This window comes from Motacilla alba, chromosome Z, assembly GCF_015832195.1.
Source record: "Motacilla alba alba isolate MOTALB_02 chromosome Z, Motacilla_alba_V1.0_pri, whole genome shotgun sequence".
Taxonomy (NCBI): Eukaryota; Metazoa; Chordata; class Aves; order Passeriformes; family Motacillidae; genus Motacilla; species Motacilla alba.
This window is the reverse complement of record NC_052046.1, coordinates 32,284,362-32,303,199: the sequence shown is the minus strand read 5'-3', so window position 1 is coordinate 32,303,199 and position 18,838 is coordinate 32,284,362. Positions and strand designations below refer to the sequence as shown.

The following is an 18,838-nucleotide window of genomic DNA, read 5'->3' as shown; positions in this document are numbered from 1 at the left end:
AAGGGTTACTAAAGGATCCAGTTTGAAAGAAATGTTTAAAAGAAATCAAACAGGTAAGACAGTGTACTTTTACATTTGTGTACACAAAGAACAGCCAGCAGTACACACATATCAAAGCTGCGCTAAACTGTTTTGCTTAAAACCCTAATGTAAAAACACAAAAGCTATATAAAAGTCAACATAATAATAATATAATCTGTTTCTCAGTTTCAACTGCTGACTTAGGCATAATTTTAGCTATATGTAAGCTAGCAATTCGTCACCTCTAAATATAACAAAAACTTAGGGAAAAAACCCCTCCTTTTCCCTTACTTTGAAGCTGTGAAGAGTCTTGCAACATGTGTGTAACAAAATAATACATCACTGACTTCTGCTGCAACACAATTCAGGACTGAAAACCAATTTGGAGCAGTAGGTAAACAGCGACTTTCATCATGGTGTATTACACCAGAAGCTTCATTGCCTTTACAAAAAAAAAAAACTTAAAATGTTGATATTATCCAGTGAAAGGGACTACCAGAGACAAAAAGAGGAAAACATTAGTATTTTCATTTTTGGTGTTCTTTTATTGCATAAAAAGTAGACTGCATGGAAACCAAATGTACCATGGAAATAACACAGAGTGTGTTACACAGTTCACCTATAGAAAGTATTTCCTTTTTCCAATATGCTTAGTTTTCCCAAGGATTTCAATTTAAATTTTAAAAAGCATCTACCCTAGCTCCTTGATGGCTTTGCTTAGTTAAAATTACAATAAAAGAGTGTAACCAGTCAGTTTTCACAGTACATGCTATAATGAAGCACAAGCTAATTGCACTTTTTTTTTAACGTTTCTTCTGAAACGGACCAAGATCATCCATAAGGAAGGAATAAAATATTCTCTTTGAGTGTCATAGCATAATTGAAGGTGATTATTGATCTAGTTAGCAAGGTAAAAGAAGAGCACATTTTGTCAAGAATGATACATTTTTAATGAAAATAGTTTAGATTATCTTTAATAAATAAGACAAAATGACAGAAATTTAAACAAGGAAATTTATATAATTTAGACTATAGACAAAAAATTATATACCAGTAGGACAAAATGTTGATTTTGTAAAACTGTGCAATTCAGATAATTTAAAAGTAATATTTGCAGTTACTTAATTCAACCATAATTGAATATACTGCCATAGCCTGATTAGACTCCTCAGATTCTGAAATACTTTTAAAATAGCTACCTGCTATACCTGATGCCTTTGAGATCAGTGAACATTACATGAGCACTACAAGATCCTTCTCTGAAAAAGGTTCTGAGAACACAGAATAATGAAAAGACAATCACAGAATCTCAGAATGGTTTGGGTTGGAAGGGACTTTAAAGGTCATCTAAGTCCACCCCACCCCTGCCATAGGCAGGGCACCTTCCATTACACCAGACTGTTTAAATAGAAAGGTGAAATCTCCTCACAAAAATTCAGTCGGCTTTTTGGTGGTACTGTCTCCTCTAATGCATACTGATTTCAACAGCGCTTCAGCTGAAAACAGTTAACAGATAGACAAACAATTACACTTTTTCAAAATTCTGTTAGCTAATTTCAGCTAGCTGTGGATTTGTTTTGCATAAACCATCTCAGAAATTACCATTTTACAGTAGCCTCGTTTCAGTCAGGGATTTGGTTTTAGATGTTGATTTCCATTATGTATGTTTCAGTTTTCTTGGACCACTTAATTAGTAAAATTTTGCATATCTTTAGTATCCTTTTTACTGGAGTCTAAACCTTAAATATTGGGGCATAAAGCTGGATAAACAAAATTGCCCCCAGAATTTTGGCTGGAGCTTCTGACACATGTACTTGTGGTCCAGACTTAGGACTTTCAACCAAGACCAATGTGACTGAACACCAAAAGTCAAGCTGGCCTGAGACTGAAGCAGTATCTTTTCATATGAGAGCTCTGAATTATTGTTCTGGAAGATACAAAAGCAAAAGAGACTTTTAAAAATCCCTAAAAGGTGGCAGGGGGTCAAAAATACACTGATCCTACCGCTGCCTCTGTCACACAGCTTGGTGGTACCATAGGATATAATTGACATCAAAATTGTACCTATCTTGCAGGTGCATGTTTCTTAGTTTCTGATTTGTCACTTATAAACCTACTTCCTACAGCTGAAGTAAGGAGATCCATAAAGTCTTTAATACATAGAAAAATAAGGTGTTTACTGACTCATATTTGCCACCCTCCAGTCTTGTATCTGTGAACTGAAGATAAAACCCCCTCACCTCATAAATGTATTATGAAAATAAACTCATTAAACATTTATGAGAGTTTCCAGCACCACAGTGACATTTATCACAGAAAATGCCAATAGAGAATTAATTCTTCGTTCAGAAAAGCCCTGAATGTCATGCTATGTATAAGGCAGGGCTATCACACCAAATAATTATAGTGGCATAGTATCACACAGCTAATTACTAAGCACAAACCATCACAAAATACACTGAGTAAGGCAGTCTTACATAAAACATCTATGGGAATGCAACTGAAAACTCCATCAAAACTAATTAAGAAACAATTTCAAGAGTACATAACCTAAGTTTATGTTGCATCTCCTAGTTGAAAATACAAACCAAAACAGAGGAAAAGACCAACTCCATCATTTGATACTACACTGATAGTTGTGTCATGTAGATCACCATAAGACCGCTAGTACAATGAAACAAGAGAACTGACACTGATGACATGAGGGATCTGAAAGACTGAGGCACTTGTTACTAGAGGGTTTCATTCACTTATAGGTCAAGGTCCAAGAAAATCCAGGACACTGGGAGTCTTTTAATTCAGCACTCTGAAGAAAAGAGACTTCAGTACATGGATTCCACTCAAAACTCTCAAACTTCCAGTCAGACTTCTCTTCTTCCAAGAGCTATCTAACATGCACACCTCTGGTCACAACTTTACTATTGCACTGGTATCTCATTTACAGTCATTTTCCCACCCCTCTATGACAACTTTTCCTTATGCAAAGGCAAATTGTACATGCAACTTAGGTGCATCACAATATCTTAAGCCCAGTTTATCTTCAACCTTCTCTTTTCACTGGAGGTATGAAACTATCCACCAACTTAGCCTAGCATAGTAGCAAGGCTTACTCAGGAGTGGAGGAGACAAAAAAGAATCTTGTTACAGCAGCTCAGAGGGAACATTTACATCCCCTGGTCATGTCAGACAGACTTCTGTGATCAAAAAACTACACTCTAGCAAAGGCTAGAGTTCTTTGCTAGAGTACAGAAAGGAAGCAGCAGGGGGCTGGGGGTGGGAGGAAAGCTTTCAAGCACGAAGATAACAAGCATGATCAAAACGATGACGTTTTCCCAGGCTTATTGCTCTGAAGTAGATCAGCTACTTAGTCTAAAAGAAAAGGGGCTTTTTAAAAAATAATAACAGCATGATACAGAACCCGGCATTGAAAAATTCTGTCTGAGCTATTTGACCTTAACAAAATAACTGAAGGTGGTATTTTATAATGGGAAGCATCTGGCAGCTTTCTGTGTTACACTTTCTACAATACCACATTTGTCTTCAAAGCAAAAATAAAGTAATAAAACCAAGTAAACTCTCCAGAATGGAATTTTGTGCATTTGTAAATATACCCAGTCTTTCTGGACAGTGCTCCTTTGACATGAACATACAGTGTTTTATAGCAAATTGGTCCTTCTGATACTATTTTACTTCACAGATAGAGTAGGTTTGTGTCAACATGCAAAGACAAATTATTAATGTCACTCCCTCACAGAAGAATACCACTTAAATTGCTGTATTCAACTACTACTACTCTTACTTTTAATGGGGTATGCTGATATAACATTTTGCAGAACCTGAAATAAAGGCCAGAAGACTGGACAGAGCGGAAATGGGGGAAAAATTATTAGACAGGAAACTCTAGTCCCAACAGGGTGTTACCCAGTGGCCATGGTTTCACACCAAATGAAACCTAACCCTCCAGGAAGACAGGTAACCTTGTGAAAGTTAACTGTCCTGATGAGAGTATTAAGGTGTTGCCACAAAACAAAACAGGACAGGACACCTAATGTTTAGAAACATTACTTTATCTTAAAATAAGGACAGAACGTAAGTCTTGTAAGTAGCACTTATTCTAAGGTGGAGGGAGAAAGGAGAAGGAAAAGAGAAAAAGGCATTTTGAAATATGCTTTTGGAAAATAATCATCGTATGAAAAAACAGAGGAAATTCAGAACCACAATATATGCTTTCCTAACGATGCAATATGCAAGAGAATGCGACGTTTGAATATCCAAAAAACAAAATATTCACAAAAGAATCCCAAAAGAAATAGAAACATAGGTCTACAAAAAATAGTAGACAACTACCAATGTGGAAAAAAGTGGGCATATTCTTTCATGAAAATAAGAGTGGCAATTCATGATTATGGAGAGAAAGTTTTTACAGCAAGCAGGAAAAAAAATAAGAATAGCAAGGATAACAAAGCGAGGATAAACTTCAGTGAAAATCTTTCTGAGGTTGTCACCCTGACGCTTCAGATTTCCTTGCCAGACCATACAGGCATTGCTCTGATTTTGTAGACCAATATCAGTTTCCTTCACTTTTTTCTTGCCTTTTTCAACTCATCTCCTTGAAAGCTCAACTTCTCTAATATATAGTGCTGGAACAGTAATTTAATAACACTACAGTATAGTAATCATTGTTTCATAAAAATGCTTGGTAATTAGAAGTCTTTGAACCTAGTCCACAGAACCTACTTCATTGTCCAGTAAAGTACTCATTCACGGGTACTGGCATTTCCCAACTCCAAATATGTCCATTAACACCTGCAACATTACCACTGCTAATGGTAATACACAAGTATTCCTGAGGTAAAAGCAGGACAAATCCTGCTTCAATAAAAGATTACACACATACAGACCATTTCAGACCCTGTAAAAAAAGTAATCATAGAAATCCTGGCATATAATAACAGTAGATTAACACACTTAGATGGAAATAAATAAACAATTTTAAAGCCTTAAACATAAAGAGGTCTTGCATTTAAAAAATACAGATGTTAACAGAAGCCATTAAACAGGACTGGCCCCATCACTGAGCCCTGGGGAACTCCACTGGTGACTGGAGACCAATAACTCCATTCACCACCACTCCCTGGGCCCAACCATCCAGACAGTTTTTTACCCTTCAATTAATACACCCACTGCACTCCTGGAGAAGCCAGTTTCTCCAGGAAAATGCTGTGGGTGACAGTGTCAAAGGCTTTACTAAGTCTAGGTAGAAGGAGATGCTGAAGAACAGAGATGCTTTTCTATGGCTTTAGAGAACGCCCTCTCCTTAATTTTGTCTGCTCTCATCTTCAATGGATAAAAACTCATATTTCTTCATACTGTGTAGCAGCAAGATGTTCTACAATTTAAGTACACACTGCCTGAAAAGAGAAGTCCAGATGGATTTCTGGTCACTTTACAGTTAATTTCTTTTCCAGATATGCAACAAGCAATAGACTTGGGTCATGAAGAAACAGTAATGGAACTCCTTAACAAGACCTTGGCTGATGTCATACACTATTTGTATTAATTACCATGTCACAAAAGTTGCAAATGCTCTCAGAAAATTTGGTGATGCAGGACAGCTAATAGACAATACACAAGGCACGAAGTAAATCTCTCAAATACTTAAAAGTGGGATAAAATTCCTCTTGTGCATTATCAAAACCATGAGGAGAAACTAAATATCTTTGTGCTACAGACTGGAAGTCAAGAAATTCATAGAGCTCTTTGCAGAGGGTTCATCATGGAATGGCTGCCAGTGGGCGATTTCTCACCAAATAGAAATGAAACTTCAGAATCTACCAAAATACAGTTCCAGCAAAGTTCTGATTACACCTAACCTACAGTATTGTACACATTCCTGTGAAGAACAAGTCAAGCAAAATAGAGCTATAAAAGCTCTTTTTCATCAAATGGAAAGAGTCTACCAAAGAAATAAAAAAAAAAAAAAATTCTTTACTAAGGTACGAACATACATGAACAACTAAATGAAGAAATATTCAAGAGTTACCAGAGGTGAGTGGCAACATTAGCAAAAAGAAACTGCTACAATCTTGGTATTGTTATTTATTTGTCATTATTTATTTGTTTATCCAATGGAATTATTGGCCTAGATTAAACAGTTTCCAGCCACAAAAAACATACTATTAAACTTCCTGTCTGCATTAAACGGCAATCTGCTATATAAAGCATGTGAAGTCTCATAAAATACCTCCCCCATTGGAAGAAAACCTTAAAGACATATACACACCTACAGCACTACACCAGGAGAAAGCAAAATGCTGATGTCTTGTCTCCTAGCCACACAGGCTACCAGTTTAATACTAGATTCTTCAAGGAAGAATTCTATAGAGGTGTTGCATATCTATAGTTACTGTACAAAAAGCAAGGAAACAATTTAATCTGTTCAAAATAGATATTTAACATTATAAAATCCACTTGATCAAGATTTAATTGCAATGTGTCAGTATTTATGTAACAGATAATTTTGTTTCACTATGTACAAGAAATGATGCATTTAAGGAAGACATATCATATCTGTAATTCAGAGTGACAAAAAAGATGCCTCATTCTTGATTAGTAAATTAAACCAAGAAATAATAGATGAACATGGCAGAAGTACTCTGCCTGTAGGAAAAAAAAAAAAAGCTGCTATTAAATGAAAACTTGATTTTTAGAAAATTAAGGATCAACAATGTTCCAAATGTTCCCTCTGGGCCTTGCCACTCTTCTAAAAGATTGTGATAAAAAAACCAAAAGCCATTTGAAAAGCCGTCACACAACGCCAGGGCATCACTCCTAAAACATGAGATGTCACTGTCAGAAGCTGCAAAACCTAAACAAAAGCCCATTTCACATTTAGCAAATTATTCACATGACCTACAAGATTTTCCTTTCTTCATAACAGATTATTATTAACTACATTTGACTCCATAATACAAAGCATCACATCAAACTTACTTACACTTTCCCAAAGAAAGAATAAATCCAGAGGGTTCTTTATTAAATTTTTATCTTAGTGCCCTGTTTTATGCCCCTGATTGACTAACATCTGTTGAGCATAAAAATTCAGAAACAATTTTTATTCTAAGCCAGATATAAACTTTTAGATTATAGGAAAAAATAACTAGGTAAATGAAATATTCTGTAGAAATTATCATAAAGCAGCTTCTGTTCCTAAGATGATGTACACTGAATAAACTCTGACTTTGATTGAGCTGATGTATTTTTTTTAATTTGTTAGAAACTTGAAGTAGATATTCATGATGCCTGCCAAGTGCTCATCTCCTAGAAATAGTACACAGCTGTCATTCATTGAAATACAGTTAGTTTTCTTCTATGAGGATCATACCTCTCGTACTTGCAATCTTACCATAAACACCCAGAAAAGATTCATTATTGAAGAGAAAGTTTCAAAACTACCTTTAAGAACTTTTAAAATGTAGAAGACATTTTTAGATTTTTTAAATGGCATTTCCATAAGTTACCTGATATTAAATGTAAAATTTCTATGTATGTATTGCTTTAATCAATCTTAGACAACAATTCTTTTGTATGACATGAATTTCAGGTTTAAATAAAAGAATGGGAACTTTATCATTGCAATTAATACACATTACTGTCTATACAAATAGTGGGGTTCTGATTTCTCCTAAAATTAGGCATGTGAATCCAAGACACCAACTTTGCACATAAACATATAGATCAAATGTCTGGAATGACTGGCACTGCTTAAGGACAACAGCCAAGCTAATACAAGATGGCACAGCTCTATCAAAACCAAAGCTGTATCAGATCAGAAAACATTCTGCTTGCTAAGATTTAGGACATTTAAACAAAATAAATAAGTGTTTGTATATGATTTAAGCCCTTACAATCCAAGCACTCTTTTTTACGATTTTTTTTCTTTAGCAGAGAGAATCAAATAATCACCAACTGAAAAACAAGCACATGCAAACCAATGGTCAACAGGGAACACGAAAAAATAACAATCATAATCTCCTCCTCCTTTTGCTTGAGCAGGAACATTCCAGACAGGTCAAAAAACCACTTTCTCAAATTCTTTCAGGTTCACCCCACCAGCTGTACTTTGATTTCTGGGAACAGAAAGTTATTATTTCAGTAGAGGTAGATATACTTGTATAGTTTTCTAGTCTTAATAAGTTAAGTTATCTAAACACTGTGTTCATACACAGGTTATTTCTTTATCCAAATGCCATAGCTTTACTGAACCTTGAAACATGCCATAAAATTACCTATAAGCATTGAAAGCCGAGTAAGTCTAGACTGTACCACCCTAGATATCACAGATAAACTTCTTAGCACTAGAAGAGACCATCTCCTGTGATGAACTTACCTCATTCAAAGAGTCTCTTCAATTGTCAGCAAAAACACGTAGAGAATAAAGTACAGTTTAGTTGGTAAATGAAAATCATTAATTTAAGAGAACAGTTATACAGTATTTTGAGAAAAGATCAAGCAAAATTTAGAAAATAAATTATCTATCATGGATGGCTTTTGCTGCTGTAATAACAACCAGTTAACTTGAATCCAAACAACAGCTTTCACTTTCTATCTACATTAGACTAGAAAATGAACTAAAAGCAATTACTAACAATGAGCCTACACGTAAGAATCTCCTAGAAGCATGCAGAAGATGCGAGAGGAGAACAACTGAGATTCTAAGATAAATGTCAGTTGCCTAAAAATTTTAGGACTATCTTGAAACTCTCATATTGACTTGCATGAGTCAACTTACAAGAGTGGAGAGACAAGCACTCTAATGTTTAAGAACTCAGATGACGTCTGACAGCTCCTAGCAGTGAGGTAAATAATGTTACACAAACACCTGAACCTGTTATGAGGGAGAAAGAGGAAAAGGGTTAGGAAAAGAAAAAAAAGAGCCTCACAGGAATGGAAAGATTACTATGAGATTAGTAGAGTGAAAATGAAAGTGAAAATTAAGCAGACAGGCAAAATTAATCTAAATTGTTCACAAAGTTAACTTGAATAATTACATTGTGTTTGCCTGGACAATTTCATTTGAAGGTGAAGAAAAGCATATATCACAGTTTAGTGTAGAGATGTTTTGAGAGCAGTAGCATTCCAATAAAAGCAGAACAGGCTGCAGCCCTTCCTTCCAATCATCACTGCGTAACATGACGTAGAGGCTCCAGTGGCTGCAGTCTCTAACACCAGCTCCAAGCCCTTGATGTATGCACCTGTTATATTCATATAGGGAGCTATACTGCAAATCTGTTGTTTATTTCTGTCTGAAATTTAATAAAATCTGTCTTCAGATCACAGGCAGTGAGAAGTGAACAACCACTTGTTACCCCAACTTTGATGAAAAAGTACACTATATATTCTCCTGCTAATTTTAAAATTTCAGCTAAAGAAATGTTTATTGACAGAAGCAAATGTTTGTGGCCCAGCTTTTTAACTAAATATATATGCCTGATTATTTGAATCTAAATATGAAATACTGTGTGCACGTTCAGGCTCCCAAGCATAAGACAGATCTGAACACACTGGAGCTAGTCCAGAAAAGGGTTTGGAAGGGACTGGAGTATAAGTTACATACTTGATTAGGAGTAAAGGAGACAACAAGGGACACAATTACAAATACAGGAAATTCAGCCTAAACACAAGACCAAAAAAGGGTGGTTCAACACTGACACAGGCAGTCCAAAAAGGTTATGGAGACACTATCCTTGAAGATATTAAAGAAAAATATCCTAAGCAACCTGCTCTAGTTGACTCTTGAATGGACAATCTGGACAATTTCTAGGTGCCCTTTTGAATCCAACCAGCCTGTAGTTCTGTATTAAGAAATTTCTGTTCAACTCTTTGTCCAATAACTACTGAAATTTCAGTCACTTATTTAGCTGAAAATCTCAATGAAAAAGCATACAAAGAAAGAATTGCACTTTGTTTTATTACATTGCAGTAAAGAAAAAACATACTGACCTTGATGCTTCACCTTTTCACATATAATTTTATATAGAAAGGACACTGTTACATGGATATGAACCAAGAAATTATAATGGAGAAGCTCACTTTGTTAAGTTTATAGATTCTATATCTTTTAGGCCACATAAGCTGCCCGCTTTAATACAGTGACATTTCCAGTAAAGTATGAAATGTTAGTAGATACCAAAATTTTGGTACACTTATCTCATGTTTTGCAGCTGAATGAAAAGCTCAAATCAAGTTTTTTTGTATCCCATTGAAGTCTAGGAACCTGCTGCAGCTCACCTCACCTAATAAACTAAACAAATACATAATAAACTCACACTATTTTCCAAGGTATTAAGTTTTATCATCTTCTTCTACCTACAAGGTAAATGACTGCACTGCAAGTAAGGATGTCTTACTCTGATATCTTCTACCTGGAAGCTCTTCAGTCAAAGAACTGAAGTCACAGACCATAACAAACAGAAGAACATAATACCATCATGGGTCCAACACTGGAATAATGGCTGTGGATTTATCAAAAAAAAAAAAAAAAGGGAAAAAATTAAAAGTGTTTTAAAATTACAGGATTTTTCACATTACTGAGAAATAATCTTCAATGAAATCTGGAAATGATTCAACATCAGGGCTCTCAGTCTTCATAATGCAATGTGGCACATGCTGCATGAAACAACGGATGGGTTTGTTAACCTTTAAAGATGCATGAACACACTACAGTTTTTGCAGAAGCAACAACTGATGGTACTACTGCTGTTCAGAGGAAATTGCTCCTCATTGCCTCCCATCAGCTGTACTGCAACAATTTCAAAATAAACCAGAATGGCAGCAGCTCAGCCGCCAAGCTCTGTCACGCCACTCATCCAACACACACAACCTGACAGAGGGAAGCTGTAGTAAGAGATCTGCTGGAGGATTTTCTCAGCCTTTCCACAGGGTCTGCTTTTCTTCCTCCCTTGGGTACAGTAATAAATGGCATCTTTAAGCACTGCAGGTCACAGCATCAAAAAAGACCAGTCAATTTTGTGTAGAGATGGACAGGAGCTGTAATTAGGAGGTACGTATAGGCTGTAGTCCTTTATCACACATTCATACCTAAATAAGAGGTAGCATTTTACTCATCAAGAAAACAATGTACATTAACTGCAATTTGCTGCTTCTATTAAAAACAAACAAACAATAACCAACCAAACAAAAAGCCCAACTAATTAAGAAAAATAAAGCCCTGTCTACATATAGGTAACTAGGTCGGTTAGTGATAATCTGCACAGCTGTCAGAAAAAGGCTATGTGGGAAAGAAAGCAGTCCATTTGCAAATTAGACCCCTTTACTCTCTGCCTCACAGCAGCAACCTCTGCTGAAGAAGGAAAAAGAAAAGGGAGAAACCTTCACAAGATACACATGAGCTACCCTGTGAGGTTACTGAACATTTAGTTTTTTTCACCAGCCTTTCAAAGAACAAGTATAACATTAAGAGAAGACTATGAGCCATTAATATTTTGCAACTCTAAAAGGCATGAAAATAGGAAGAGAATAGTGATGCTCATTCACAAAGGTATTGTGAAACAGGCACTGTGGGAAACCACCCTAAACTCAGGGACAACATCTGCACCTCTCCCACAGCTCTCCCAAGAGTGGTACTAATTAGTTGTATACAACACATGTGTACAACATATGCAGTAATTTGGCTAGAATTTTTTTACTGGAAGTAGGAGGGGTATTCCAGAACTTTGTCCAAGGTGAGTAATGTGAACAGAAACATTGTATCATTGCCAGAAGAAAACGTCAATAATCTTCAACGCTTCAATGATTCTGTTTAACCAAGTCATTGATGTTGCATAATACACTCATACACATGCGTAGCAGCAACTAAATTCTCTAAATTTGGAAGTTTAAATAAAAATTATGCAACCCAAAACTAATTTCCATCGTTCAAATTTAGTTTTCTTCCTTCCAAAGTCAATGGAAAAAATCCAACTGCAACAGACTAAAGTTTGTGCCTCACTATTTCTGTTTCCTGTATCACGGTCCTGTGCACGGACTGTGTGAAATTCAAATTTTAGAAAAAACATACATATTTCCACTGTGGTACTGTTTTTATTTGAAAACTGAACTTATATATGCTCTATTTAGCTCCTAACTGCGCAATACACATTGCTATCAAGAGTTTAGGATTACATATAAGGAATGAAGTAGCTAATATGAGTTTTAACATAAAATAGGTAGCACAAATTAGCAGTGTGCCTCTCTCTGTCAAGTATCTTGATATCAATAAGTAACTCTCTACAGGTATTTTTTTCATGGGGTTACACAATACAATTACTGACTCTTGGTAGACATGGTTACAAATCAAGATGTGGAGCAAACTCACCTGTCATGGACCAGCATATAAATGTTTCTGACAGCCTTAACACACGGGGTTTTTCAAGGTTCACAGTCACCTTTTAGCTCCATTCATTTAATTGACACTACTAGCGTAAGAGTTTTATCTTTGTTCATTGCAGGTTTTATTGTCTATAACTGTACAAATGTTTCACAGACCACAAGAAATAAATGGAAAGAAAAAAATACAATACAGTTATCTGCAATGACTATTTATGAACCCCTTGACCCCTGGGCAGATCACAATAAAGCTGCTGTGCAGAGCTTCTCTTACATAATGAACCATACTCTGCAGTCAAACATCCAGGTACAGTACATGATTGTACCAGGCACAAAGGAATAAGTGCACTAATAAAGCAGAAAAAAAAAAATCTGTTACTAGAGAGATTAGCAAGTTTTGGAATGGCAACTGCCTTTATTCATGCAACACCTTGATCCTGGTACATGAACGGGATCCCAATCACAGCCACAGCAAAAAAAAAATTACTAAAAAGCTTCAGACCCTCACACACCTTACTGACCAGGATCTGCATATGCAGCCAGTGTATGCACGGAAGAAAAGACTCCAGAAGGAACACTGTTAAAAGGGTCTGCATCCCTCATGCAGGTATAAGTAGAGCATCTGCATTTAATTGGATTTCTAATGGTGAGAATGCATATGCAAAAAAAGCTCCAACTGCCACTACCTAGCAAGAAAGTGTTGCAGGTCCTTGACACCTGAACAGAATCCAAAGGGGCAAGAATCAGGAGAAGAAGGAATGGATTAAAACATTTTGCTATTTTTCTACCTACTTAGGTTTCTATATAGTATTTCCCCTATCTATGCTGTAATAACTCCCTGCCTCATCTTCATGCAGCAATGTGAACTCAAAACATTTTTATATTGGTGTTTTCACTGCTTGCACATCAGAGATACTCATAAGTGACTGAGTATTGCTGCTTGAGTCCTGTTGGTGGACCCAACGCCTCCTAGTTTCTGGTTTAATAGGCAAGAACTTGAAGTACCTTCTGCCATCTGGATAGTTACCAGAACAAAAAACCAGAAATAGAATGGAAAAAACTGGTGGTTGAAATTGTAATACACTTCTGCAGTCCTGATCCAGAAATTGAAACCACAGAACACATGACCACCCTTCACTTAAGAGAGTGATGAGTGGCCTGCTTATGGAATCAGGTCGTTTATCCTATAATGAACTTTGCCATGGTGTTTTGCGGGAGGGGGTTGATATCTGCTAGTCTCATCGTCACTTAGAAAATATTTATTAGGTAATGCCCAAATTATATAGATCATATCTTTACAGAAAATAAACACATCAGTGAGATGACAGAAGATTATGTACTCATTCTGTCAGCAAGACATTTTCACAGGATTTAAAGCAGAGGAGGTAGATTCAAATGACTGGAAATTCACTGATGTGCGTGTGAGGCATCAGAGTCAAAGCCTGTGAGGGCTTCTGTTTCTCCTGCACCACCATTTTGGAGTATTCTAAACACTGGCAATAGCTACACAGCTGCTTCCTTTCGATAAAAGGTTGGAGCATATTTAGCCAATTAAAAGCTATGCAAATGTCTCACACATAACTTCCAGGAATTTGTTCTGCAAGATGAATTTTTATTATTACAAAAAGTATTTATCAAATTATTTAGTTAAGTATTTCCTTCATGAAAACAAGCACAAGACTACAGAAATGTGTAACATTACCATAAAATGTGAATGCAAGGAAGGTTTAAAAACTATTTTAACATTATAAGGTTATATAAATCTCTGTGCCCTACTGTCCACAGGTGTACATGTACATCCCCTACAATGCTGTCTGAAGTAATCAGAGGGCTACATCATGCATTTTACAATAGTTTAATTAGCACACATCTTTTGATTTCCAATAGTACATTACTTCGGTACTAGACAAATAAGTATCAGTTCGAAAAAAGACTTAATAATAACAACCATCTTTGTATACAAACTCCAGTGAAAAAAGGTCTTTCATTCAATCCTCTGGAGGAGAACCAAAGTTTAAGGCTCCACCAACTTAATTTTGAAATAGTCTGGACTAAAGGAAGAGAAAGTGTTATTCAGTCCTCTGGCACCCCTTTGATTTTTCTTTGGAATATTCATCAAATAACAGCAACTTAAACCATTTCAAATCCATTTTTCAATGTAAAACCACATCCCATTGTTGCTACACATCCACACAATGAGACAAAATGGTCCATCCAAGCCTCTCATAAATGAACAGCACTCTAGAGAAGGGTAGCCAAACACTAGCTCAGGCTCTGGACTCAGCACTGCTCCAATCCTTCTATGTCTCCCAGTAACCTCTCTCCTCCATCCTTAATCTTCTGTGGTTACCTTAGCCTAATCAGACCAGAACAATAAATAAGGGGCAGAGAGGGAGGGAAGAAAGGGATGTTTCACATCTGACACAGTAACTCTTAAAATGTATTTGTTTTAATCTGCATGCATTCTAGAGAATATTTATAAACTTCATGGTTTGCCCACCTGGGTTTAACGCGCCATCCTCTACTCACCCCTCAATATCCTCTTGCTAAAAACATAAAACAATGTTAAAGAACTAATCAGAAAAAGGTTCAGAACAAAGGGCAGATGCAAATATACTAATGTAAGTAAAGCATAACAAGCTAAATGTAGTAAAACATACAAGTGCTGTACAGCCATGCTACTTACTGCTACAGAGCAGTTCATTTGGAAGCAACAAAATGGTGTTTCATTTTGACAGTACTTTGACTAGGAATCTTAAAAAAGAAGAGAGAAAGGTAGTCATGAAGTCAATCACAATAACTTAAGTGCTCCATTAAGAGTAATTATAATTTATATTTAAGGGTAACAAATACGTAGGCATGAAAAGAAAAGAAAGTGTTTTAAAAATTATGTAAATCACCAAAAAAAATTACAGTACCATAGTATTTTCTATACCACAACTAAATAAATATTACTGGAACTAAACAAAAAAGGGCTAAAAAACCTTCATGCCCTACCACTGTAGCAGAATTGAAAACTTTTTAAATAGTAATAAAAAAATGAAATGCTGTTTCCAGTATATAATATTACTCATTAAAAAAAAAAAAAAAAAAAAAAAAAAAAAAAGAAAAAGTAACAGAAAAGGTTGCAGCTCAACAGCTGGGCTGCAGCAAACACTCTGGAGAAAAAAAATAGCAGCAACATTTCCAGAAATACAGAATTTGCAGTGAAAGTGAAAAGTGTGAACTTACATCCTCTATTTCATTATTTTGACTGGTCCTGCAGTTGGGAACCTACATGAAGCACAGCCATATTTCTATGTGTAATACACCAAAACTGACCATAGACTAACTTCCTGTAAGCTTTAACAAAGAGCCTGTCATTTCTTCCCAATACCTACAAGCAACCTGTAGAAGAGACTGGTTATCAGCTTGTAATATCACCAATTAACATAAAACACTTTTACATAAAAAGTATACATTGCCGTTATGTTTTTGTGCTGATTTAGCCCATCCTATGAAGGCAGACAACCTAAAGATACTCAGATGGCAAACTTTTGCAGACTTTCCAAAATAAATGTCACACAAAGTGTATTTAATACATAATGATAATATTTCAATGAAGCAGATGTATATGTATGCAATTAATATTTGTTGGAGTATCAGAGCTATCACCTTTGTAAGGCATATTTGGTGAAAAGCATTACTAAAAACCTCATGTGTAGTCAGAAACAAGATTTAACTTAACTATCTTTTCTATAAAAATACCTTCATTTACTCAAAACAGATGCTATTGGCAATCCTTGCACCCTTCAACAGGTACACAGTACTTAACAGAGTTATTGCTCCATTTCTCTACAGGTTTCCCTATCAAGCAGAGGTAAATCCAGTTCTCTTTTACAGATGCAGTCAACCAGAACGGACAAGTTTGCTTAGATAAAACATGCCACAGTAAATGATGATGTACGATCTCCACTTACAGCAATCCTGTTTGCTCTCTAGAAGAAAGCTAGGACTGATTACGTGCAGGGAACGATTTACATTCACGGGACAGAACACATTACATCCTTTCCAGGTCCTGAAAACGTGCTTCTGCCGCAACAGAAGCCAGTTTACGCTATCGGTCTTAGAAATGTTTAAAGAGCTGCTCTATAAATATTGTTTATTTCCATTTCAAAATACCTAAAAAAATTACAAAGCGTAGACAGTAGAACATTAAGAAAAAGAGAAATTATAGATATATTAAAAAAAAAAGGAGGAATCTGGAATTGTGGGTGAAAAAAGAGCCTAACAGCTGTGATTAGTGAGCCGTGTGTTTATACATCTTTCAACATTATATAAAGCACTGGGTGAATTTCAGACTGCCTCAGATGGCAAAAGACTGTTGAAAGAAACTTGTTGACAATGTTGTTAAAATAGAAAACTAATATATGATGGCAAAAAAACCGAAGCCTATTATAAATGTCAAATATAGGATTATAAAGCAATACACAGAGATTCTGGACTTGAATTTCGGTGCATAATCCAACCATCTGTCGACCAGTTGTGTAGCAAAATCAAGATAAAAAGGAAATCTCCAAAAGGACAGCCAAATTCTTTTCCTTCAGCTACTGCATTTCCCTGTTTATGAACATGCCCGCGGTAATCGCACTCTGCCTGCAGATTAACCTAGAGGAGACGAGACCCGCCACCAGCAAAAGAGAGATTGCGAAGGCAATCGTGCCAGGTAGGGCCGATAAGCAGGGCGCTCAGCTCTCGGTGAAGCAGGCTGCAGAGGCTGAAGCAGACTTCGCCGCGCCAAGGGCGGCGGGTGCGCGGGGTCCGGGGCGGCTCAGCCCTCCCCGCCGGGCAGGTGCGAGCAGGGCTGCTGCGGCTCGGGGCGAGCACGGCGCTGCATCGCGCAGCCCAAAACTTAACTCGCTGGAGCGGGAGCAGGGTCGTTCCTGACTCCTCTCCCGCGGCCGGGACGCCGGTGCGGCTCAGCCCGGAATCGGGCAGTGCTGCGGGTCTCGCAGCTCCCCAGAACAACCTCGCCCAGCGGAGACCTCTCAGGAGAGGCTCCCTCCGGGGAAAAAAAAAATTCTGAGGGGTGCCCTGAAGCGGGAAGTCCTCGAGCATGGCCACCTCACAATCGTGGGGAGCATGGGCGGTCCCGGGGCGCACGGCACCCGAGACGCGGGGCTCCAGCCCGTTCCAGGACGCCGGGCAGCGCAGCGATGCCCAGCCGCCCGCCCCAGGGCACGGCCGGGAGCTGCCCCGCGCCCAGCCTGGACACCAGTTGCTCGACCCGCGGTGAAGAAGCGGTAAGAGGAGCCTGGGGGCGGCAGCAGAGCTCCGGGGGAAGCCGGACCCCGGCCTGCGGGCGGTGGGGCGCTTGCCCCATACGGGGCGGACGGGGGGTGCGACCGCGCAGCCCTTCATTCTCACCTCCTTAAGTTCCTTGGCGACATCTTTCAGGTCCCCCAGGACTAATTCCAAATCCTCCACGATGATCTTGATCTGCTCCTTCACCTTGGCTTTGGAGGCTGCCGGCGGCCCCTCGGACGGCGAGGAGGAGGAGGATGCGGTCCCCTTGGACTGGGCGGACATCCTTCGGGGCAGCCCGGCGCGGCCAGCGGGGCACGCAGGTCAGGCGAGCGCGGCGGCCGCCGGCCGCCCGGCCCCGTCCCTCCAGCTCCCGGAGCTGCCGAAGCCGCTGCCGCCACCGCCGCCTGCCCGCCCGCGCATCCCGCGCCGGGGGCGCCGAGCCGCGCCGCGCTCCGCCGGGCGGCCGCGCTGTGCAGCTGCCATCGGCTCCCGGAGCGGCGCGGGGGCCCGGCTGCAGCCCGCCGTGCGCCGCGCCTGCGCCTCGCCCCGCCCGCGCCGCCGCCCGCGCCCGGCCCGCCCCGGCCCGGCCCGGCCAGCCCCGGCTCCGGCTCCGGGCGGCAGCGGGAGCCGGGGGAGGAGCGCCCAGCGCCCGCGCTGCTGGGGGGCGGCGGAGGCCGGGCGGCTTCCTCGGAAGAGATGCTCTCCCCCTTCCTCGGCGCCTGAAGGCCCGTGGGGGCGAGAGCACTGTGCTGTATCTCCCAGAGGGTGCGCGGCACTGTCTCTCCCCGGAGCTCCCCGCGGGAGCGGGACGGGTCGCACCAGGTCTGACGGGGAAAAGGTCAAAACCCTCCCAAACAGCTCCCAAAAAGGAAACACTTTTCGTAGCTGGCTCATTGAAGAAGACAGCAACAGTGCCTGTTTCTGCTGATAAAAGTCATTATTGGAGGGGTGACACTCACACCCCTGTACTGTTAAGTACGCCATTTGGCGCGTCTGGAGCGTACGTGGCTCGGTTTGGACTAAGGAATGAGCTGTGGAAGGACAGTGTTGCGTAAATGTCACCAAATCGGTAAAAGGCACTCATATGCTCCTGCTCACCTGTATAAACTGCGCTGCAAAAACGCAATGATAAGTAGACCCTGTT

The 18,838-nt window shown here is 39.1% G+C and overlaps 1 protein-coding gene across 6 annotated transcripts in view; it reads right to left on the bottom strand.

Annotated features, from left to right (window-relative positions):
• Positions 1–18,205, bottom strand: part of PRR16 (proline rich 16) — a 237,739-nt gene extending 219,534 nt beyond the window's left edge. For 3 of the 6 annotated variants that reach the window (XR_005255525.1, XR_005255524.1, XM_038125880.1), the window contains exon 1: positions 17,815–18,204. Coding sequence is in view for 2 of the 6 variants with exons in the window: in XM_038125880.1 (XP_037981808.1) it covers positions 17,815–17,976 (162 nt within the window). In the remaining 4 variants the exon portion in view is untranslated. Of the gene's footprint in view, positions 1–15,094; positions 15,163–17,814 lie in introns of all 6 variants that reach the window. The other 3 variants (XR_005255527.1, XR_005255526.1, XM_038125881.1) reach the window with 3 other exon arrangements.
• Between the last annotated feature and the right edge of the window lie 633 nt (positions 18,206–18,838).